Source organism: Pogona vitticeps, chromosome 9 (assembly GCF_051106095.1).
Source record: "Pogona vitticeps strain Pit_001003342236 chromosome 9, PviZW2.1, whole genome shotgun sequence".
In the NCBI taxonomy this organism is placed as follows: Eukaryota; Metazoa; Chordata; class Lepidosauria; order Squamata; family Agamidae; genus Pogona; species Pogona vitticeps.
The window spans coordinates 8,868,562-8,893,721 of NC_135791.1; the positions used below are offsets into that span (position 1 = coordinate 8,868,562).

At 42.7% G+C, this 25,160-nt stretch overlaps 1 protein-coding gene across 6 annotated transcripts in view; it reads right to left on the reverse strand.

The window, feature by feature from the left end:
* Positions 1 to 7,321: 7,321 nt before the first annotated feature.
* SESN2 (sestrin 2) overlaps positions 7,322 to 25,160 on the reverse strand; it is a 37,553-nt gene continuing 19,714 nt past the window's right edge. For 5 of the 6 annotated variants that reach the window (XM_020813259.3, XM_072980056.2, XM_072980055.2 and 2 more), the window contains exons 2-10: positions 24,019 to 24,072; positions 19,464 to 19,661; positions 17,547 to 17,729; positions 16,502 to 16,714; positions 15,951 to 16,101; positions 14,507 to 14,622; positions 13,773 to 13,963; positions 12,070 to 12,214; positions 7,322 to 11,330 (exon numbers count right to left, since the gene is read on the reverse strand). In XM_020813259.3, the coding sequence (XP_020668918.3) occupies positions 11,244 to 11,330; positions 12,070 to 12,214; positions 13,773 to 13,963; positions 14,507 to 14,622; positions 15,951 to 16,101; positions 16,502 to 16,714; positions 17,547 to 17,729; positions 19,464 to 19,661; positions 24,019 to 24,072 (1,338 nt within the window). In that variant the 3' untranslated portion in view covers positions 7,322 to 11,243. Of the gene's footprint in view, positions 11,331 to 12,069; positions 12,215 to 13,772; positions 13,964 to 14,506; positions 14,623 to 15,950; positions 16,102 to 16,501; positions 16,715 to 17,546; positions 17,730 to 19,463; positions 19,662 to 20,896; positions 21,271 to 24,018; positions 24,073 to 25,160 lie in introns of those variants that run through there. The other variant, XM_020813261.3, reaches the window with a different exon arrangement.

The following is a 25,160-nucleotide window of genomic DNA, read 5'->3' on the forward strand; positions in this document are numbered from 1 at the left end:
ACAGATTGGCAACATCATTTAGGAGACAGCAGTGAAGCCACCAGAAGTCCTCTGCTTGTGTACCCAATGACACCACTAGCTGACAGCCCAGATATGTCTCAACAACACAATTAAACATGCATGGAGATGTTTGAACAAGTTTGATATGTGTGATAAGCGGAGGGTCAATCCACCCACATACTATCTTGACCAACGTGGGGACCTCTTCCTTTCTTTCTCTTAAATCCCTAGATGCCCACAGAGACATCCCAATTCAAAAAACCCTATGTTGTACTTGCTGGCTGAGTGAATAGACTCAGCAAGTCTTTTTAACCAAACTAGTATGAATCAATCATAGGTGTATCATTCATTCATTCATTCATTCGTTCATTCATTCATTCATTCATTCATTCATTCATTCATTCATTCATTCATTCATTCATTCATTCATTCATTCATTCACAGTTTGTTATCCTGCCTTTGTCCTTTAAAAAGGACCCAAGGCAGCTTACATATTTAATAGACAGCATTTAAGGTGAACAATGGTGAGTATACAAATACTAAAAAGAATAAAACAAATACCATTTGTCATCACCAAAACACATGCAAAGCAGTAATGCACAGCAATCTATCTAAAAATCCCACACAGATAGCTAGTTACTGAGGGAAGGCTTGTCTCGCTCGTCTTTGCCTGCTTGCGGAAAGTCAGCAAAGACGGGGCCAGCCTGGCCTCCTGTGGGACGGAGTTCTGAGGTCTGGGAGCAGCCGCAGAGAAGGCCCTCTCCTGTGTCCCCACCAAATGTACGTGTAAAGGTGATGGGACCAAGAGAAAGGCCTGATGATCTCTACTATAAACTGAACAGGAGATTTTCTGCATATACAGTATGTCCTCAGCTATTGAGATGTGATCCTCACAAGGCATTTCAGTGATTTAAAATATTATTTCCCCTTTAATTAATAACTGGTTATTAAATATCCATCTTATCCCACTACTGTCCATTTATTTATTTATTTTTGAACATCTGGCCTCTTGCTTTGAGGGGGCTCTCCCTGAGGAGTTGATGAATTACCTCTCACAGGAGATAATTCTTGACAAACAGTCATTCAGAGCTGTTTTATCATCCCTCCCAACAGGGAGGCCAAGAAAATAAAGCTACCCAGGTTGCCTTGAGCTCTCTTGCATAGAACAAACAAGATATACACTCCCTACATTTGACAGAGGAAACAATCAGTCTCCTGTTTGTCCTCATAACATAAACACCCTTCTCTGAAACAACTTGGCTCTAGCAACAAGGGCTAGAGTAATTTTGCGGCTGGCAGTATCACCACACAGGGAGCCTCAGGTACTGGTAGTTCAGTACATTCCAAAGTGATAGCTAAGCTATGCCACCCTCCATTCTTCAGACTGAATTACCAGCGGTCTTGGAATCACATCTGCTTGTCCACTAAGGGCTGACCCTTAACATGAGGCAGAATCTCAGTCAGCAGAATTTGGGTGTCATCACCGGGCAGGAAACTGCTAGTTAATGAGTGTGCTGTTGCTGTGGAAGATGAAGAAGGGTGTTTGAGGGATTTTCTGCTTCCTGTAGCAAAATAACCTGGCTGTATTTGGGTTCTGCACATCTTGACATGGACGGGTACATGGTGCCATTTGCATTTCTGCCCTAGACAGCAAAAAGTCAGCCAGAGGTGGCCACCCCTGTTGTCAAAAGAAAGGGGGATATGGCAACAACGACCATGTTGTAGCACTTTAAACACTAACACATTTATTTCAGTGTCAGATGTCTTGGGTTAAAGTGGAGTTTGGTCCATAAAAGATCACACTGAAATAAAATGGTTTGCCATTAAAGTGCTATCATATTTTGGAATTTTTCCCCTTTATTTTAATTTTCCTTTGCCAATATGTTGAGACTAACACGGCTGCTTCTTTGGAAATTGACCAGCCGGATGTCTGACGAACTGTTGCAAAGCAGGGCTGGCTTAGGACAAGATGGCATCCTTCATACAGAAGCTGACTAGACTGCCAGTTTCATCTTACTTCAACCAAACCTTGGAGATTTATTTTTTTTAACAATTTGCTGTTCTAAAAAGAAAGGGTACTAATTCCAACATAATTCCAAGATAAACTGTGTGGGATAGACATCGCTGACCTTCAACAAAGAGGAACAGAAAGGGCTTATCAGAGACTGAAAAAGGAAGAGATCTGTATCTATTTTATTAAACTACAATCTATGTTGCAGACATCCTTTCTCAGCCTTGACATGCATGGTTTTGAGCAACTCACTGTCCCACAGCCTAAGCTACCCTGAAGAATTGTTTTGGGGTTGAAATTGGGTGGAAATTTCTTGGAAAGGAATTGACCCAAAATAAAACACAAGAAAACAAGAAATCAAGAAGAAGACATCTGAGAGGTGATCAGGTAAGGCAAGGTATTATCCTTGACCACACCTTCCCCTCCTGTTCATACAACAGTCATTCACCTAATTTACTTGTCATGATGATCATGCCAGGTTCCACACGTACAGAAATCTGTAGGTGCAAACACAGTGCGATTATTTTCTCTTGTCTCTCAATCCCTTTGCAAACAAGCCTGATTGCTTAGTTTGCAATTAGGCCATAGGTGGGCTCCAAAGAGTGCACTCCTCTTGCAACAGAAGCACTGGAGCAACACTGATTATGTTGCAGTCTGTTGGTCAAAGCAATCACATGGTCCCCTAGTCCTATTTGAGCCTTCCAACACATATTGGCTCTGTCAACAGTAATCTTTTGAACATATGCAAACACAAGTTGTTAACAGGTGACAAGGCTGCCCTCATTGAACTATCACTGCAGAAACGAAGGTTCTGCTCCTCTCAGATCACCTATTCAGGATCCTAGAGAGACGGTCCACTTCTCCAATCAAGGGAAGCTTTATGACAGATGCTTCCCGTTTCCAAATGCAACATAACTACAGTATATCCAAAGACAGAATGGGACAAGGGGAGGAGGAAGCTTTAAACCCCACCCCGACAAACCTTAGGAATACCCAAGGTTTATTTTTGAACTCCTATAACATTTTGAGTGCCATAATACAAAAAAGTAATTTATTTCTAAGTCTTACCTAAAAAAGACCAAGATGTCAGTCAAGATGTTGCTAGGAGCCTTTTTTTGGGAAATACCAATAACATGTGCATAAAGACCTTGTTATTTCATGACAGTATTGCTTAGGACGTAACTTAAAATGATGCCTTTCTTAGTTCTTTGGATATCGGTTTAGAGCTTTGTATGTTCTATTCCTAGGACCAGAAAGTAACATAACAGTGTTTGTGACTTGATTTGCTTGTAACAGGGAAAATACAGAGCCAGGGTTTTTGACTGTGTCTTTTGCTTTTTTCATGCACTTATAGGTTTCCAGCAAGACATTGGTTCTACATTGATACACTGTCTATATTCCTTAGTTTAATACTGGTTATGTTAAGGAGATTAAATAAGGATAAACTGTTCAATATCTTTAGGCACACATTTCTCATATAAATCAAAGCATGCTTGGGTTTTCTCTTTATTTTTTTATCAATATTTCCAAGGGGCAAAAATCAGAATTGGACACAAAAGGGAAACGAGAGAGTATTTCCTTGAGCTTTTAGGCAAGGCGAGGCAGTATTAAACAAACAACACAATGGGTAGCTTGAACTATCCACGATGGGCAAGTTTGAGCTTTTAATGAAATGAAGAGACTTGCTGATACTACAAAGGATGCTGCAGAGCAGACTTGATGACCAAGGATCTCAAGTGTCTCTGATCTTCTCCATCCACAAAAAGAGTTCTAGATTTTCTACTTCAGCTTAGTTTGTGTGGGAGAAGATGAGCTTTTAGCTCAACTGCTCTTCTTACAGTCAGATAGGTAACACTTGTAGCCTGGCAGCTGTGATATGTAGAATCATGAACACTGCAATTTGAGTCCTTAAATAGATGTCAATCATTGGGCTGTCTAGGCCACTACAACACTGATTTGTTAGGGTTCCAGATAGAAGTCCTACCCAGATATATCATGACCTGGACAGGGGGCAGGCTTTTAGATGCAGGGATAGAGAATTTTATTAGACTTGTATTCCCCTGCGTTCGCTGTTTTAAACCTCAAGTTTTTGCCAGAAAGTTTTGGATTACAATTTCCGGATTACCCTGGAATATTACCCTTGAATATTAATCCGGCAAAGCTGCCAATATTTGTAAAAACAGACCTAAATAAAAACCCCTCTGCATTTTTGCAGACAAATTCAAATGAAGGCTGTCATTTCTGTCATGTAACCTATGTGACAGAGGTATCAAAGAACTTTTTAGGAAAAATAAAATAGCCGACAGCTCTAATTCAGCACAAACATGCAGAGTGAATCTCAACCCATATTTATTGGATCTAAAAACTCAAAACCCCCTGGCCGGAATGGATGGATTTGTTCGTTTATATTTTCCCTTAACTGGCAATGTTAACATAACTTATTTATCTAATTTTTTAAATCCTACCTTTCTTCTTGAAAAGGATCCAAGGTGGTTTACCAACACTAAAAAGAGCCAACATTTAAGCCAACAGCAGTGAGTATACAATGCTAAAAAGATAAAATAAACACAATACGAAAAAATAGAAGCATTACAATCTGAAGGTGTGTTTTTTTTCTCTCCAACTCACCTCAAGGTGGGGTTTCTCTGCCCTAAGGCAGCGTAGCTGTGAAGCTCCAAGGCAGCGTATCTGCCACCACCCCAAATTCCCGGAAGAAGAAGTAGGGACTGAGAAACCTTATCTAAATATGTACTTCTTAGCAGAGTGACCAAGAGTCTCAGATTAGACTCAGAAGAACTTCTCTCTCTAGTAGCCAGTAAACCAGACTTGCCAGTTTTATGGAAAAAAATGTGAATGAAAGCATATAAAAACAAATGACAGAAAGAAGCCAACTGTTGCCAATAGAAAATAATTAATTTCCCAGTTACAAAAAATGAGGATACAAATAACCAGATTGGGGAAAAACACCAATAAATGTCCCGTTATCCTAATTTACAGAAAGTAATCTACCAATTGCTTAGTAAACTAGCTGGCTGGACTCTACTTTCAGTTTACCTCTTCCAACCTTCAGGGCAAGACCAGGAGAAAGTACCCATCTCTTAGCTCTAAATAGGATACTTGTCCCTAATAGCTTCCAATCTGCTTTTGAACCCAGCAGGAAGCCTGTATTGTTTGAACCAAAAGTTAACTTTCACAGGTATGCATGAGGATACAGAAACAGGCTGGCATCTCAATGACATCACAGGATGTCCAAAATAAGGGAAATGGAACCTCATGGCAGTAGCAACTTACCAGAATCCCTGTTGTCCATTTAGTTCAGAGCAATGAAAGTATAGTTAATTAATCCTGCTCAATAGTTAAGATTAAATAGCACCACACAAGATAGTAGTTGAAATAATTTCCATTCTAAAGTTGAAAATCGTTTAATTTGGCTAATTTTTTTAACTGAAAAATAAAACGAAGCACAAATTTTCTCATGAACATGCCAAATTTCTTCCTTGTTTATGTGCAAGGCATGAATACTGTGAGCTGTATCCTTTATCTGAATATTATATTGGGGTGACATGCATTTTATGTCACCCAAATGAGGATTACTTTTTAAATAGAGACTCTCCATGCGCTTTAGACTCTAGAGGATTCTGGAGAGAAAAGTAACACTTCCAGGCTGTTAATATAATTGGGAGTGTGCCTTCCAGTTTTGGCAGTGCTACAAGATAATACTACAATTGAGGGATGTTGGAAGGCGTCAGCGTTAGTGCAGTCAAGGCAAGTGGGCTCAGCACCTCAGCCAGACCTGATGGCTGCTCAGTTACTGGATGACAACCTCAACCCTGAAACAGCCCATGAGCAACAGAGCAACAAGCTATTTTAGGAATACAGGACATGATATTCCCTAGAAATTACTTACACTGAGTACAAACTAACATTAGCTGATTCAAGTACCATAAAGAATGCATGGCCTTTGCTGTTATCTACAGCTCGCCAGCTGCATTTTCACTCCTGGCATGGAACGTTTTCTGTGTCTTTCCCTCTGCTGTCCACCAGTGATAAACATTTGTTATCCTAAATGTGCTTACAACATTTATAATATCTCCCGCAACCAAGAAACCTTTTGCCATAAAGTCCGTGAATGCTGGCTGGTTCATGAACTGTACAAAAATTGTGAGCATCCATTTATGATGGGTGGGAAGAAGATTCCTAAATAATGGATTTCATGGGGCAATGACCATTCTTCCTGTGTCTACTATGCCAACATGGCATTGGAAGGAACTTCTGCTGGTGTTCAGTACCTAGTGCTGAGGCCACTTCGCATGATATGGTCTATGTCACTGGTTCTTAACCTTGGGTTACTCAGGAGTTTTGGACTACAACTCCCAGAAGCCTTCACCACCAGCTGTCCTGACTGGGGTTTCTGGGAGTGGCAGTTCAAAAGCATCCAAGTAACAAAGGTTAAGAACCACTGGTCTATGTCATTAGCTTCCTGCCCCTACCCTGAGGAATGGAGGCTTAGTTGCATGACCAATGTATGCAAAGCAAGTCTAACGTTTATTGATTTTAAAGTGTATGCACAATGGACGACTCAGCCCACACCTTGTGCTACGGCCAGTACAGCCCACACGAAGGTTTGTGCTTCTAAACCAGGGAACAACACATGCCCCTGTTGGTGATATTGGCCTCTAACTTGCATAACTCATAACCTGCATGGCTAATTGAGAGAGAGTATTGAACTTGCACTCCAACAGCACACAGAGGTGGGAAACTGCCCACCCTTGTTTCAGGCATACTTTAAGCCAAAGGGCATGCCCAGTGTGGTATAGTGCAGTGGTCCCCAACCTTGGGCCTCCAGATGTTCTTGGACTGCATCCCCCAGAAGCCTTCACCACCACCTCTGCTGGCCAGGATTTCTGAGAGTTAAAGTCCAAGAACATCTGGAGGCCCAAGGTTGGGGACCACTGGTATCGTGGATAGAGTAATGGACTCAGGAGATCGGTCATGGAAACTCACTGGAATGTAAGAATGGTAAAACCACTCTTTAAATACCTCACTTACATTGAAAACACTATCAGGGTTGCTACGAGTAAATTCTGACTTGATGGCTGACTCCAATACATTGTCTGCCTCTCCTCCTCTGTCTAGGGCTCCAGGGAAATGTTGCTGCAGTTCAAACAGAAAACTGAACTTGTCAAACACTGATTTGTTTAGGATTTGCATTTTATAAGGTGTGCTTTCTTGTGGCAGTCGTCTAGTTTCTTTTTACCAAAACAGTTTGATATGTAGCTGATAAATAGTCCAGAATAAAGCGCAAAACAGTTCTTTATAAAACAAAAAGGCAACTTTATTTTTCAACCCACCCCCCACCAACAAGAATGGGTAGCAAATCACAACATTGGTACAGTCAAGAGTAAATACAGTTTTTTAAAAACAATAACTTATATGGAGCAAAAATTCAGGCAAGATGGCTGGACCATCTTGGTTTAGCCATCTTTATTCCATGGGATGTCAGAGGATTGCAGGGGAGGAAATAATGGGAGTGAGGACATAGGAGGGAGCAAAGTCCTGGAGAAAAAGGGCCAGCAAGCAATAAGAGATCAAGCAAAGAAGGGTAATTTCACAGAGGCTGGTATAAATCGGAAAGGGTAGGCGGCAAAAGCAACAGATAAACATTCTGCTCTCTTTGCTGTCTCCCCTCCCTCATCACACTGCACCAACCAGAACAGAGAAGTGGAGAAAGCTTCACTATCTTCCCTTCTAAAGAACCATCAGAAATAGACACATTATTAAAAAGAACAGAAGAGTGTTTGGCGAACTCATATACTGTACGTGGTCTGGGTTCCATGCTATTGAAGAAGAAAATGGACAATGCATTGCAGTTTTGCAAAGCCAAAGGAAAGACGCCACGGGGGGAAGGAGGAGGAAAGGAATCAAAACCAGCTGAAGAAAAGAGCTGAGGCCAGCTCAGCTCAGTACAATCATGAGGCAAGCTAGAATTTGAATTTCACAGTGCATTTGCTGCCTGCATGTGCAAACACTGCCATGGGCAAACAGAATAAGCAATTATGCTTGGCTGAGGCAGGAGAGGGGCGTCAGGTCAATTTCTGCAAAAAGGTAAATGATACTTCTCCTCTTTCAAATTGACTTCAGATGCTGTCCCTTGAAGAAGAAGAAAAAAACCTGTGTGGGAGGAATCCACCTTAAGATGTTTAGGTGGCAGCCTAGACATTTAGATTCGCAAGAGTCCATTGTACCCCATTACGGACACATGTAAGAATCTTCACAGTGCAAGATTCAGAGTTTGGAAATACTCATTTTTGGACAAACGCTTCCAGAATCCATGTCCCACCATGGACATGATGATTTAAGATTGCAGGAATTATAGTCCAAGAAGTAAATTTTCCAGTCCCTGAACAGTATGTGTACATAACTTTTAAATACATAGCTATCATACATTGTCTATAAGCAGGTAAATCAAATAATCAAAGAAACCCCAATCTGTCTGTGGGGGTTTCTTCTTTCTAGAACGCAGCAGTTTCAATCAAACAAAAACCAGTCTACCTTTGAAATTGTCAAGGAATTTACTGAGAGGATCAAGCAAGTAATCAATTTAGCGATCTTGAGAGTTTGAGGAAACAGAAAACGGAGGAAAACACAAAAATAATTATTTATTTTACATTCCGCTGCCATTCCCCAAAAAGAAAGTCTACGCTTTGTGCCAAAGGCTGTCAGTTTCATTTTTTGTGTGTGACATTCGGAAGAGAAACCAGTTTCCATGCCGAGAAAAAAAAAGCTATTTCCAGATCCTCCTTCTGTGGGTGGTTGCTGAGGATCAGCCATAAAAGTTTGTGTGGAATTCTTTGCTTGTTTTCCTTACTTTCAATACTTAGAACTTATCTAAGAATCAGATTTTAGTTCACAGATTAAAAAAGAAGAAGAAAGGACCCAGTATGTACACAGAGTCCAATCAATAACAACAATAATAATACTCCAGAAATACAGCATTAACTGCCACTCATAAACATTCAAGAAGATCTGTGATTGTGAACAGGGCAAGAAGTCTGCAACCATTTCACACAGATCTACACCACCTAAGGACACGTTGGGCAACTTGTGATTCTCCAGAAACTGAGAGACCACAACTCTCCTCAGCCTAGCCAGCTTAACCCTGCTAAGGGATGATGGGAATCCGGACACATCACCAGGAACGTCACACCTTCCCTAACTGTACTAGAGAAATTAACTTTTTGAAATGATGGACACTCAGTTGCTATTTGAAGTCGAAAAAGAAGTAGAGAGGAAATAAGACTATACGGATAAAGAGTACAGTTAGACCTTTTTAAAGAAGCCATGTTTTTCCCCCCTCACACTTAGAGTTCTACCACTGTCTTGCCAAAACATGCAGAACCAAACAATAAAAACTGTTATGGCAGATAAGGCTGTGGATTTGCAAAGGCATCGTGCGCACATATGCCAATCTACCAAAGCAAACTTGAATCAGGACAACTCCTCTTTCTTATGAGAACCTCAGGGTCTACGTGGAAGAGGGACTGAGCATTATGTGGGGAAAGCTCCAGAACTTGAGACTGAACTGTGAATGCAGGAGGAAGCATTAAACCTTCCTTAATACCTTATTTAACTTATCTCCAGTCTTGGAATTGCTGAGAAGGATGTCCACATAGCAATGTTCTAAGGCCAAGGCAAGGACGAACCTCCACATGGCTGGGTTTGAGCTCCTATCCTGGCCATACTGGATGGGGTGTCTGGAAACTGTAGTCCATTTATAGGGTCAAAAGAGGGAAAGCAGGCATAGCTCGACATCTCATTACCCCATTTTAACAAGTTAGGCACTTACCCATTCTAAATAAAGACCAGTGAACTACGGATGTGCCATTTGGCTTGTTTGGACTTCAACGGCCAGAATTCTCCATTCTGTGAGTTTCACCTGACGGTCTTAGTGGACTAACTTCCTGTTAAAAAAGGGAAGCTGTCCAGAGTTTCCCTTTTTAATAGGACGATAAGCCAGGTGGGTGTGGGACTGTCAAATGGAACTCCTAGAATGGAGAATTCTGGAATCTGAAGTCCAAAAAAAAAAAATCCAAAGGGCACATCATTCATGGGCACCCTCTAGAGCAATTTGTCCAACTGCACCAAAAACAACCTTTTATTCTAGGGAACATATGGCCCTTCATATCTTGGGAGACTACAACTCCCATCATTCATCACCTTTTGTTATGCTGGCTAGAGCTGTTGGGAATTGTAGCCCAACAACATTCAGAAGGTCACCGTTCCCTGCAATGTCAATTCTTTATCTACTACGAATGGTTTAAAGCAGCTGCCATTTTCTCATGTCCGTCTGTGAAATAATACAATCAGCTGAGGTTCAGTCCTTCCAAATGTGAAGCTCAGAAACGAGAAACGTTTTTTTCATCCATCGCCATGGCCTGCAGGTTGTCTTCGATTCATTTAATCACGCCTCCCAACAATTATCTTGCCAAGTCATCGTAACTTCAACAAAAGAGAGAGACCGAAAACATTCAAAGTCCCATAGCATTTGGGAGCCAGAGAAGAAGGCCAGTTGTTGCCTCACTGTTGAGCAATCTCTTTGGTTGCGATTCACATCTTCACCTCGGCTGGTCCAGTGGTGCCTTCATCACAAGCGATGGAGCCAAACCTACTGGTGTCCATTGCACTAACACCAGTTTTGGAGGAAGGAGAGCAGGGAGGTAGCTGGGAGGTAGCTACAGCAAAATAAGATGCTGCCACTGCTGGTTCTCACGGACATGCCAGGCTAAAGAAAGGCATGTGAGTACATTAGGAGTCTCCCAAGTATCCAGGCATGAGCTGGTAGCCCTTGACTGTTTTACTCACCAGTGGCAGAGCCAACAATCCACATAGCAAACCAAGGATGGTTCTACAATATCAATGGTGGACGTCAGGCATGAGCAAAGTCTCTTTTTTTTAAGCCACACATGTTGCTGAACACGTCTCTCCTCCATATCCACTGACAAACAATCCACCTCTTGGTTTATCTCTTGGAAGGAGGTGCTCAAGACTCCTTTCAAAATACAAATGTATCTTTCACACAAAAAAAGCCACAAGTAAGAGTGAGGTAACAAAAGGTTTTTTTTTTTCTCTCTCTCTCTTCACAATGCAATCCAGAAACAATTTATTTGAAATCGAAGCTCCCCTGTCCGTCAGCCAGTCTGCCTGTCGCAGGACGAGGGGGAGCGCTGTCCTGTCAGGTCATATAACGGGTAATGGCCCGCAAGGCGTACAGCAGGGCAGCTTGCATGCGGGCCTCTGACAGGAGTAGATTGACATGCACCTGGAAGACGAGGAAGAAGTAATTAGAAAGGAAAAGGAGCACAGAAAGAGACATACTTAACAGTTTCAGATGTCACTGGATGCTAATTTTCAACCCCCATGCCAGCATAAGGTAAAGGTAAAGGTTCTCCTTGACATTTAGTCCAGTCGTGTCCGACTCTAGGGGGCGGTACTCATCCCTGTCTCCAAGGCGTAGAGCCAGCATTTGTCTGTAGACAGTTTCCGTGGTCACGTGGCCAGCGTGACTAGACCTGGACTGCCATTATCTTCCCACCGTGGTGGTACCTATTTATCTACTTGCATTTTTACATGCTTTCAAACGGCTAGGTTGGCAGGAGCTGGGACAAGCGACGGGAGCTCACTCCATTGCGTGGATTCGATCTTACAATGGCTGGTCTTCTGACCTTGCAGCCCAGAGGCTTCTGTGGTTTAACCTGCAGGGCCATCATGTCCCATGCCAGCATAGCTTATGGCAAAAGTTTGATGAGAGCTGGAATCCATCAGTCTTTGGAAGACCACAACCTGGAAGGCCTAATGTGCTCAAATCCCACTCAAGCAGCCATCAAGGTACCAGAAGGAGGGAGGGGGAAAGCCAGCGCGTTGCAAATTTCAAGTAGGATTACAATTCTAACAGAAGTCCTTCGCCAGCATGACCACTGAAAGTTGCAGTTTGAAGAGGTCAATTTTCCAAACTTTAAGAGGAACGTCTTGACCAATTAATACAAGTGTGCATGCTTTACCTTCTCAGAATGTTTGAAGTGTTTCCAGAAGTGGGTGTACATTCTCTTGGTGGTCTTCTCTGGGTAGCAGGCCACGGTCTTGATGTAGATTTTCAAACTCCGCTCCAAAAGCTGGTTCACCTCTCTGTAATCATAGTCATCATACCTGGAAATGGTTCAGAAACAAACATATTTAAGGGTCAGACCTCTAAACCAGGAAGCTACCATTTCCCAGTTTGGTGCCCTCCCGTTGCTTGGGATTACCATTGCAATTCTGCCTGCTTACTGGCCATGCTAGCTAGGCCAGTCATTGGAGTTGCATTCCTGAACATCTGAAGGGCATCTATTTGGGGAAGGCAGCAGCCCTGTCCAATCTGATGGGCACAACAGACTAAGGCAGGGTGGACATACTTTGGACTACAACTCTCATCAGGCTGACCACACCGCCCATGGCCAACAGCAAGTGATGGAAGGAGCTACAGTCCAAAACCTGTGAGCTGAGGAGACTTGTGAGCTGAGGAGACCTTTTCTGACACAATGGCTGAAGACCTTTGAAATAGAGATGCCAGAATGGAACATGTATACTTCTGGGTTCAGTGGACATATCCTGTCACTAAGCCATGACCCTTCCTAGGAGAAACAGCTATTTTAGAACCACAACACCCTTCCTCTTCAAGCAAATCCTTCTGTTCACACAACAACCCTAACAGAGGCAGTGACTGGAGAAGTCCTCCCACGTGTTGAGCATGCCAAACATTTTACCTCTCTATCAATTGAATGAGTCAGCCTGGAGTCACCCAAGTTTGACCAGTTACGTGCAAGGCTATCCACGTGGAAAGGACACTCACCCCAAAAAATCTTGCCACCTCCCAAAAGAACACTACACAACAGGACTCAACACAAGCCAAATTCTATAATCAACGCCAACAGCTGGACAATGGTTCTTCATAAATCAATTCATTCCCAAACTCTAGCATCACACAATTGGGTTCTGAAAGCACCTTCTCTCTCCTCTCCTTACATGTGCTGTTTGCTGGTTTGATGTACCGTATTTTTCACTCCATATGACCCACCTTTCCATAAGACACACCAATTTTTAGAAGAAAACAGGAAAATATAATCTGTTTTCTTCGCTCCATAAGACGTACAGACTTTCCACCCCCGTTTTGTAGGAAAAAAGTGCGTCTTATGGTGCGAAAAATACGGTAAATCATGGTTTATAGTTGCTCCCAGTTCACATGCAAACCGCAACTTAGCCATTACCACCAAACTAGGCTTATTGCCAACCAGGAAGCAACTAATTAAGGAGTTTTTGCCACCGAAGGAGACCTAGGCAAGTATAAGCCTCATCCCCCATGGCCTCAAATCATAGCTTGGCACAATACATGGATAACCCCTAGTGTCCTGATTTCTGAGAAAGAATGATCTAGTTAAGTAAAGGTCTAGAAATCAGAAGACAGAAGCTAATTCATAAAGAAAAAAGCCTGGTGTAGTTTACTGAAAATCTGTGATTCTGGAGAAGCAACAAAATAAAACAAAAATGAGATTTAGGAGGAAGCAAACCCCCCGCCCAACAACAACAATTTAGAAAAGAGTGACATCATAGCAGTTAACTGGCAAAAAAAGAGAGAGAGAAAAATACCAATGTAATTCCAATAGAACAGCACACTATGAGGGTCTGCCTTGACGGGCATAACATACTGATTGGTGGATAATTGACCTACCGAATTCCGAAGACACAATGAACGTAATTCCAAATTGCTCTCCGAAGCATGGACGTGTCCACTCCACTATGCATAGCAATGGTATTATACGTTAGGTTGTACACCACCTGGAATTTCTCATCCAGCAACTGGCCCACATCAGGATACAAGCGGTTGATAAGAGAGTATCCGTGGTCTTCCCAGGTGTAGTCCTAGAAAGAATGGACTCGTTTCAGTGGTACAGTTGCGCTGGACCTCAGTCCTCATCAGCTCTAATAAAGACAGCAGATCAGAATGAGGGAGAACTAGACCTATTGGTACCTGTCAGTTGCTGAAAGGACTCAACTCATCTACCTAAGCAGAGTTTTGGGTTTGCTTTTTAAAGAGTAACTACCATGCCAATATATATTTTATTTAAACCATGCCCATCTCAAAGGGACTATCAGGCAAGATATGTGCCTTCCAATATGTCCACATTTGTAAAGAAAATCTACTGTGCATCTCTTACAGGTCACAAATCCAGTATTTCTATATACCATTTTTGCAAGTAATTCTGACTTTGATAAGTTCGCTTATAGCAGAAACAGCAGTACACATCTACACAAAATAGTGATTAACATATAACTCCCCTGCTCAAAAAAGCAAAGAGAAAGAACTGCAAGATTGTCAGCCTAAAATTCAGATTTGGAGGAGGTCCCTAGGGGCCACATATATGTATGCAATGAATATATCTTAAATGAACACAGAAGAGGTACCTGGGCTCGAAACGTTGGAGGTGTCTGTTCTCCTCTCCTAGTGAAATCCTTGTATCCAAACTCTGGATCCTCTACAAAACACAGCACGTTGGGAGGTAGGGAGTGTTCAACCACATCTGTTAAAAATGGGAAAATATGCTTAATGTTTCCATATTTCCACTGAAAACTGGCTTTCCACCATCAATCAATCAATCAATCAATCAATCAATCAATCAATCAATCAATCAATCAATCAATCAATCAATCAATCAATCAATCAATCAATCATATTTTTATCCCTCCCAACTACTGGCAAGGCTACTGCTCTGGACTACATACAAGCTACATAATATATACATATAAGACTAATAAAAAATTGACATAAGATGCCATACAAAAACATAATCTCTAAAATTAGGAACACTAATACCAGAAAAACAAGACTAAGAGAAATAGATATATATGTATAAATACAAAACAGAGTAGGTGGCAGGCAACAGCAAGTTTAAAGGCACAAGAGAAAAAAGAAAAAAAACCCAATTACTTGAGACAAAATTAGTTTGGGGCAAGCCCATGCAAGACTTGTGGAAACAGTCAGGTTTTAATCATTCTTATCTTCCTCTGCAGGAAATACTTTATTAAACTAGAGAAGACAGCTAAACTATTTGTCCAGAAAAGAAAAGATCTTATATGAAACCCCTTACCAAATTTCCACTTGCTCTACCAGAACATAAACAAACCCACTTATTTTTATTGTGTATATCACAGGACGCATGACCTGAACGCTTGAGGAGGCACAAATCAAGCCCACAAAAAGCCATTTTAGAAAGGGGGGAAATCATCAGGGAGGGTCTAGAGAGGTGGGTTCCAGTGTGTGCCCAGACAAAGTCTTGAGGGACCTCCCATGGCAGAGAAAAGGATTGCTCCTGGCACCTTGCTGGAGGGCAACATAGGCCATTTTTGGTCTTTAAATATTTCTGAGAGGCTCTGATGGAGCCACAAGGCAGCTCACGTGCTCACTAGTGGCACAGGCCTTTACCAACCTGGTGGCCTCCAGCAATATGGGACAAGCGGTCTGGGACGATAATATAAGACACAATCCAGCAATTCTGGAGAGCGTGGAGTTGAGTCCTGATGTGCCTACAATCTGGTTTCATGTGATGCGGAAAAAGGTCAGCGTGATTTGGAGCCCAAGTGAACTGTGCGATACATATGCCCTGGTTTTTAACTTTTGGCTCTTCACATGATTCAGACTTCATTTCCCAGAATCATTGACCTCTGCCCATGCTGGCTGGGACTTCACTTGATGGTGTGAAGTCTAGAGGGCCAAAGTCTGAAAATACAACAGGTCTGCCATCATCAATAAAAGATGTTGAATATTCCATATTTTCTCCAAGCCCTTTCCAAACTTCTAGGAAATGCTCTGCTTGCAGCACGGCCTTCTCCCAGCCAATCCCTTGCTTACCTGAGGGAGTAACAAGTAGGCTCTCTCGCTTTTCCATCTCAAAATGAGTCTCCATCTCCTCTTGGGTGACTCCTTCCTCTTCCAGCTGGTATTCTTGAAGCAGCTTCATTCTCTCCATCAGGACCTCTACCTCCTCCATGGCATCTGCGCTCTGAGAACGATGGCACAGGGTTAGTTTAAGTTAACCCAGCCCATGCCCACCCAGAGTCTCGCTTTTCTTCATGCATAGCTGGATCACGGCTGCCCTGCAATTCTACGACTGCACGGATTCTGCACTGCTCTCCTACGACTGTAAAGATTCCTCCATGATACCCTACATTCTTCAAGAATTATCCCGCAATGCCATCTACCATGAAGAAAGAAAAGCAGGGAGGCAAAAAATAGAAGAAAATGTACAGAAATCTAAAAGGTTAATTGTTATCCAAACGTTCCAGATGAAACTGGTCTTTCATCGGGAACATTCACTGTGCCCTGGGACCTCTATCTTTCCCTGGGCTTTTAAAGCTCTCAAACGCCTAGCGAGCAAAAATGGACATCTCCCCTCAACTTACACTGGAGCTGTTCGTCCCATCGTCAGAGCCTGGGCTGCTGTCACAACTGCACGGTGAAGGTGGCTGGAAAGCATGGCCTCCATCTTGGTCAATCTCCAGATTGATCCCACAGCCGAATACAAAGGAAGCCAGAGAATGGTAGTGTGTCAAGAGCACCAAAGCCTGGATGAGTTCCGCCAGAGACCAGCTGTTTTCCCCTGTTTTCAGAAGCGCCTTGAAAAAAGCAGAACAAAACAAAGCAAAAAAGAAGTCCACTTTAATTCCATATGCTAAAGAGAACTACCCATGTCTAAAGTAGAAATAGTTTAGACGTTCCAGCTATAACACCATACAAGCTATGTTCACAGATAACAATAAGCCAGGTTGTAGTTTGATGAATGCTGGCTTACTGTCATGCTGAAATCCCACTATGTTCACCTTCCAGAATAGTATTGTGCACTAATAAGGTGGTATAATAAGTAAGTAAGTAAGTAAGTAAGTAAGTAAGTAAGTAAGTAAGTAAGTAAGTAGGTAAGCAAGCAAGCAAGCAAGCAAGCAAGCAAGCAAGTAAATAAATAAATTAAATTAAATAAATCTGAACAAACCACAGTTTGTCACCCAGTTGCACATAACAATGATGACTTTTAATTATGGCTTGTAACTATAACAGTTATAACTGCTATAATAATTATAAACAGCTAGAGGACAGCTTGCTGTTGACTTAGAAACTCTGGCTTTTTAAAACTGTGGATCTTTATTATATCTAAACCTAGAAGCAAGGTGTCTCCATGGTTTGTCTCTTGAGCTATCTGCTGTGAAACAGGAGCTGATAAATGAGGCAGGAGAGAAACAGACCAGAAATGGATGAGGAAATTGTGGTGGTTTGTGAAGGAATTTGTGGGTAATGCAATAAACCATGGCTGACATAAACCCGGACTCTGTATGATAAACAAATGACCCTTTTTTTCTCTCTCAAGCTGGTTACTTCCTTCCCAACCCTATGGAACAGAAAGTGCAGCTGAAGGTCTGGACTTCAGTCTCCCTTTCCCTGATTCCCTGTACTCACCTCAATGTGTTCCTTAGTAATTAGCCAGGGCCGGTGGGCCAGGATCTTGTTGATTTCATTCAAGTTCCTCAGTTTCTGTGGGGCATACCGCAAGCCGCGCAGCCACTCTGGATCACCACCCACCTGCAGGAACTCGCCCATGTGGAAGCCCACCAGGTATGAACACTGATGTCTAGCAGCAGCCTGAGAACGAGCAAAATAAGTAAACGACCGGTCCATGAGAAACCCGAGAGTTACAGAGGTTCTGAGGGATTTTCAGTCAGTGCAGTGCAGTAGTTCCAAATGTACACAATTCTTTGACAGGCTTGGATCTTGCCAGGGGAAAAGTGGAATATTTTCCGCCTCAAATAATGGGCACATCTGTGTATGTTTTGTGTTGTCAAGTGAGAACCAACTTATAGTGACCCTAACAGGGCCTTCAATTGAGATATTTAAGGAGTGGTTTTACCAGTTCCACTCCCGCAGTCAGTTTCTACGGCTGAGTGGAGATTTGCACCACATTCTCCAGAGTCCTAGACTATCCCCACCACAATGGGAATCTAGGGAAAGTCTAATTTTTGAAAATACACAGGAAACTGCCTTGCTGAACTCTCCAGAGCTCGAAGCAACATTGTTAAAAAGTAATGTTATTATCTTCGCTCATCAGTTTTCTGAATAACAGGGAGTAATGACCTCACTTTTCTATATTGACATCATTAAATCCCAGATCAGTAGTTCTACACTGCAAAGAGTGTCGTTACTGTTCTTGCGTACCTCTTTAAGGTGACAAGAGAGCCTCATGGCACAGTGGTTAAACTGTAATACTGCAGCCAAAACTCCGCTCACAAGCCAGGTTCAATCCGAGGTAGCCGGCTCAAGGTTCACTCAGCCTTCCATCCTTCCAAGGTTGGTAAATTGAGTACCTGGCTTGCTCTAGTGGGTGCAGAATTGTTTTCCTCGGCTCTAGAGCTGCAGGCCCCAACCTTTTTGGGACCACGGACCAGTTGGGGGGGGTGCGGGCTCTGTGCACCGGGGGGCACGGACACCTCCGCGTTCACAGGTGGGCGTGTTGTGCTTGCGGAGGGGTGTGTTGTCTGTGGGCATGCGAGTGAGCACGACACACCCCTCCGCAAGCAGAACACACCCACCGTGCAGGCGGCTGGGCAGAGATCCGTCTCCATGGCCTAGTTCTAGGAAGCCCACAGACTGGGCCAAAGAACGGGGGTTGGGGACCCCTGCTCTAGAGAGTAATGTTAAAACCAATGGCTGGGATCTCCTTCACTGGAAGTCAAGGAGAGACTGGAGGCTGTTGATGCTGCATATGGTGGTTGGCCATATGACATCTCAAGTAATTTTCTTTCTGACTCTAAAATCCTCAGAGTCTATGAACATTTAACTGCCTTTGCTGAGCAGCTGAGATGGGTTCCTCTTCTCTGCACCTTCACGCTGTAAAATGGTTGAGAAAAAGGGACTACCAGCCAGGTGGGGGATCCTGGGAACCATAATCCCCAAAAGTAATTTTTTTCTGAACTCTGGAGACCCAGCAAAGTAAGATGGGACAAAAGGGCAACATCGTCGTAAGCAGTCCTTGGACTCAATGATCCACTGAATCAACAAGACTTCATAAATCAACACTTGCTGAAGTCCTACCGATGCAATGAATCTGCTCTGGCTGGAATTAAAACTGGGTTTAGCTTGTGTGCATCAGAGGCAAACAGCCGTACCTCCAGAAAAATTAACTGCAATACAGGGGAAAGAGAATTGTATCATGGGAGCAATGCTATGAATGAGTGAAAACGAAGTAGAACTTATTTAAAGAAAAGAAAGGAAATCAGAATTGCTGAGAGACAGCACAGCAGGTAACATTTTCAAATGCAAAAAAATATCTTGAATTCTACACCCAGCCAAACCATCTTCCCTTTCTTCTCCTTCACTCACCATGATTGCAATGTAGTGTCGCTTGTGATAAGGCAAAGGACCATCCATCCGCAGCAGGAGGTACTGGGTCTTCCAGAAGCTGGTCAGGTACTCAGGATGTAGCCCCATGACCATAGTAATGTTATCCACCTTGCCTGTTGAAACAAAGGCCTCAATGAAGAGGTGGTGCCGGGCGCTCTCTGCTCCTTCTTGTAAGATCTGTAACACAAATAAGGATACCGGAGAATATGTCAGGGTGTGTAAAGTACTTTTTGAATGCCTAAAGCACTTCACATATATGATGTTGGTACTTTTTGCAAAATCAACCCTGCAAAATAGACCACTGTTATTTTTTTTCCTATACTGCAGATGGAAGCAGGGAATGAAAATGGTGAAATTGGGGGAAGAGATAAAATCAATTCCTGCTTGCCCAGGAAACCTGGATGACCTTATGTTTGATTTGAGGTTGCCAGATTGAAGAGATGGCGGCATATATAAGGTGCATCTAGGATAGAAATTTCTCCAAGTGCCAGTTTGCAAGAGGGTATAACAAGCATTTAACTTAAAATAACTTTTCCTTAAGAATTCTGAACGCGGAAATTTTGTTAAAAGAATCAGTAATGTTTGGGAAGACAGAATGAGACAGAAAGACCTTCCAAACACACTTCAATATTTTGAGTCTCCTGGGGAAAGATAAGAGATAAAAAATGCTACTGTCCCCTTCGAAAACAGAAGTGCCTTTCTCTTACTTCCCTAACAGTTGGGCAAGCCCTGGCAGATTTTAGGGCTCTGCTAGTCACCTTTGTTTTTCGTACTAGACCAATGAGATCTTTCAAACAACCACAGAAGCAAAGAATCTGGAGGCCAGGACTTAAAAAAAATAAATATGAAAATCCAGAGGCTGGAAAACATACTTTTTTTGGATTCTCTGTGTGCGTATTTTGTGCCGCCAAATCAGAACCAACCCGTGACAACCCTTATAGGGCTTTTAAAGTAAATTAAATATTTAAGGAGTGCTGTTACCAGTTCCATCCCCCAGTGAGAGTGTCAATGGCCAAATGGGATTTAAACACAGATCTTCCGAGTCTTAGTCCGCCACTCTATCCAGTATACCTCACAACCCCTGAATTCCCCACTGGGAAAGCTGAGAGAGAGAGAGAGAGAGCCACTCAAGCCTTCTCCATTTCAAGGGAATCATCCACTGGCAAATCAACCAGAGATTTACTAGTTAGTAGACTTGTTGACCTGCTTCAGGGCACGAGAGAGAAACTGCAAATATTATACAAAGCAAATAAAAGACAAAAAAACCTCAAGACACAGCTGCAGAAGTGTATGCTCATTTGATGCAATCTAGATTTTTGTTCAGTTCCAAGGTCCACAAATAACAGTAATTGTAATATGGTAGGAATGAAACATAGCAATAGCAGTAACAATAACAATTCCTTCTCTCATACCAGTCCACGACACCACTCCTCTGCCCTTTCAGCTCAACAGAGGAGTTCCACAACACAGACTTCTCTGCTCCTGGAGTTCAAAAACCCTGGCAAGTGAATTTTCTGGAAGCAGACACTGCCCATCCAGCTGCCACCACAGAGCTGTCCAAGAACACACCAAAAGGTAAGAGCCTCCCCAGTCCCTAGATGGCCAACAGCTCAGCTCTGGAAAAGGAGAGAGATGCGGGCATCAGTCCAGCAGAAGTGAAAGCTGCCAACTTGAAAGAAACTGCAGGGCGCAAGCAGCAGCAACAGCAGCCAGCGGGAAGGAGCTCTCCCACAGCAGGAGAGCAAACGGTGCAATCGTGGCCTGGAGAGATACAGTATGTTGTTTGTGCGAGCGGGGAGGGAAGGTCATTCAATAAATAAGAAGATGACGACACCAACAGGCAATGCTAATGCATGTGTCACTCCCATCACCTAAGCAGAGGAGGAAAAAAAAGGGGAAACCAAGGACTCGGTTGATGCAATAAACAAACAACCTCCCACAACAATGTCAGGAGAAGCTTGTTGGAAACTGCTTGTTTGATTTCTCCTCAAAATGGGGCTGCGACGTGGTGAATTCACACGTGAAATGCCTTACAATCTTCTGACAGCTGCATCTATTGCCACACAGGCAGAGGTGTGTATGTGACTGGCCGAAGGAACTATGTTTGTCATGCAAGACAAGAAAAAGCTTCTTCAAGGTCCAGATGAAAAAACTGGAAATTACAAGATTATATGTACAAGAATTGGGTAAAAGCATTCTTCCATTTGGAACCTTTAAAGCAGGAGGATGAAGCAATGCTTTGAAAACACACATACTATTTGTTTAAAACATTTCTGCCCTGCCTTTCTCCTTAAAAAAGGACCCGAGGCAGCTTATATTATTTAGACAACATTTAAAGCTAAAAACAGTTAAGTATACAAATACTAAAAAAGATCAAACAAATACCACAGTAAAAGGTGGCAAACAGAATCAACATCAAAAACACATTCAAAGCAGTCAGGCACAAGAATCTGTTTTGAGATACAATCAAGAAATATTCAGAAAGCAGGAAAAGGTCCATGGAATACATGCTGAACGGAATTTTATTTATACATGGGTGGCCAGGTTCAACCCTTCCTATTATCTGTTGAGAGATCATTTTCCAAGTGCCAATCCTTATGCAGGCAAAATGAAACCTCCCAGTATTAGCAGACTCAAATCTGATGGTCTGCAAAAGTACAAAATTATAGAAAGGGGGTGGAACAGGGGTAGATGACACTGAACACCTTGATGAGGATTGAACATGCAGAGTCAGTCCAGTGTTCAAGGACTGCTGGGTAACAGGAGGTCGGGATGAGGATGGACACTGAGAACACGATCTCTCAATAAATAATAGGAAGGGTTGAACATTGAAATCAACCTGCACACACATATATAAATAAAATTCCGTTCAGCATGTTTTCCGTGGACGTTTTCCTGCTCTCCGGATATTTCTTGATTGTACCTCAAACAGACTCTTGTGCCTGACTGCTTTGAATGCAGTTTTGGTGTTGCTTCCGTTCCATCTTTTACTGTGGCATCTGTTTTGATCTTTTTTAGTATTTGTCTACTTATTGTTTTGCAAGAATATCCTAGAAAATGGCCCACTGGAAACCTGAAACATACCATTCCCATGTGGCAGCACATGGAAAGTCCCGCTCTGCTTCACCTACAGAATTATTTAGTATTCATACAGAAATTTTTAAGTGCAACACCTCCCTGGGAACTTTAATTTTATGGTGGGGTTGAGAAGTTGGTTTGGGCACTTCTGCTTCTCCTTAAAACAGGGGTGGGCAATTAATTTCTATAGGGGGGGCCACATGAAAAATCTGAAGTGTGTTTGGGGGCCGAACCAACTTTAATTAAAAATAAAATGAAACAGTGGTGTTATGATCGTTTTTATTTTAAACGTGTTCATCTTCACAAATACTAAAGAGTTTTTTTGCGTTATGTTAAAGATAAGCAACTGTTAACTGTTAACTGTTAACTGTATGTTATCTGTATGTTAACTGTATGTTAACTGTATCTGTATGTTAACTGTATGTTAACTCTTAACTGTATGTTAACTGTATGTTAACTGTTAACTGTATGTTAAAGATAAGCAACTGATCAACTTTAGACAAAAAGCTATACATGGTTTTGATGTTCAAAACTCTCCGCGGGCTGGACAGGAGCGGCTCGCGGGCCGTATGTGGCCCCCGGGCCGCACTTTGCCCACGTCTGCCTTAAAATAACACAGCCTCTAGAGTTAAGTGAAGGGCACATTGTGGCAGTTAAGACTAGTGTAAGCTTGTAACTCAGGTAAAGCTATGAATAATACTACATTGCTAAATCAGCCAGAATGAGATAAGAGTTGCAAAAGGATCCTTCTAGTTGTTTTCATTGTCGTTACTACATGCTGTCAAGTCATCTATGATTTATGGTGAAGAAGTGACCTCCTGTTGTGTTCCCATCCAAGGCAGCTATTCCATTTCTGTATCTTTCAGAACTTGCAAGTTTGATTAGAAGTTTAATTTATTTTATATTGTACCTGGTTGAGTTTATCTGCAAAGGCCTACGTGCTATGCGATAAACTGAATTTGTTCATTCATTTCTGAATGACCACACTCTCTGATAGCAATGCCAGCAAGGCTGAAGTTGAAACACGGTGACTGAGAAGATGATAGGTTATCTGCGCACTCAGCAAAACTCTCAGATTTTTTTTACAAGTACAAAATCTGAAGGGAGCAAACAAAAGCCTGAGCAAATCTACGTGCAGTAAGGACCGAGCATGTACGGCAAACACAGAATATTGAAAGTCCTAAAATAAAAAAAGGAAAACTGAGGAACGAGATAGAGCACCATCTTCAAGCTTTGTGCAGCTTATAGGGTTCTGGCTGTTTTCTTATCTCTGATACGCAGTGTGGTGCAGCCTATCACATGGTAGACTAGGACTCAAGAGGCCTGGGTTCAAATCCCAGCCATAGAAACCCACTGGGGTGTGGAACTGGTAAAACCACTCCTTAAATATCTCACTTACCTTGAAAGTCCTGTCAGGGTCACTATAAGTCACTTCCTAAATTGATGTGAATCTTACCTCTTCCACCGGGATGAAAGAACTTGGGCTTCGTCCTAGTTTTATCCCCCTCTCCTGAAACGAAAAACAAATGGACATAAGACACTCCTCCTTGGCACACATGCACATCACTGTCTGGACCTGAAAGGCAAGAAAGAGTTGTTGTTTAGTTGTTAAGTTGTGTCCGACTCTTCGTGACCCCATGGACCGGAGCACGCCAGGCCCTCCTGTCTTCCACTGCCTTCCGGAGTCTGGCTAAATTCATCTTGGTTGCTTCGATGACACTGTCCATCCATCTTGTCCTCTGTCATCCCCTTCTCCTCTTGCCTTCACACTTTCCCAACAGATAAATAACCCACTGCCTAGAGCAGTTGTTCTTAACCTTTTTTGAGCCATTACTCCCTTTTATAACCTCCGAGTAATCTGTGACCCTATCATATTTGCATAAAAAAGCATTTTAATGGGGTAAAGAAAACACATACAAATAGTTCCCCCCCCAAATATAATTCCAACCTAATATATTAATATTAATACGTAATTGTGGGAGGACTTTAAATCTGCCTCTACTAGATAAAATTTTAGAAGAAAAAATAGAGTCAATACACTTTGAGTTTAATTTACTTTTTGTGGGTGTGGAAATGACCCTCCCTTTCATGTCTCCTCTTCCAGAAAAAGCCCCCTCAGTAAAGAGCCCCTTTCCCACAAGTCCAAATAAGCGTCTCTCCCATGCCACCCCATACCTCTCCCTGGTTCTCCTCCCTCACCTTTCTGCCCCCCTTGCCTTCCTCCCCCATGGCCCCGGCAGGGCCCAGAGGCATCTCTCCACCCAGGTCCCCTCTCCCTTCCCTATGCCGCCATTGCTATATCAGGAAGAGTGGGAGAGTCGGGCGGAGTGAAAGTTGCCACTGCTGCAGAGGCCACATCTTTTCAATCCTGCCGCCATCTTGGGCTAAGCATTCCCAGCTTGTACCATGCGCTCGCCTCATTCAAGCTTCTTTTGAGCTGGGCTAATGCTCAGGTCCAAAGGGCTGGATGCAGAGGAGCAGGGAGAAATGAGCGAGAGGGGCTCTTTTGGAAGGGGTACGAGTCAAGTGGATGTATAAAAGGGCAATCCACCCAAAGGGGTACAGAAATAACTAGGAACTCTTAAGTTAGCTGCAATT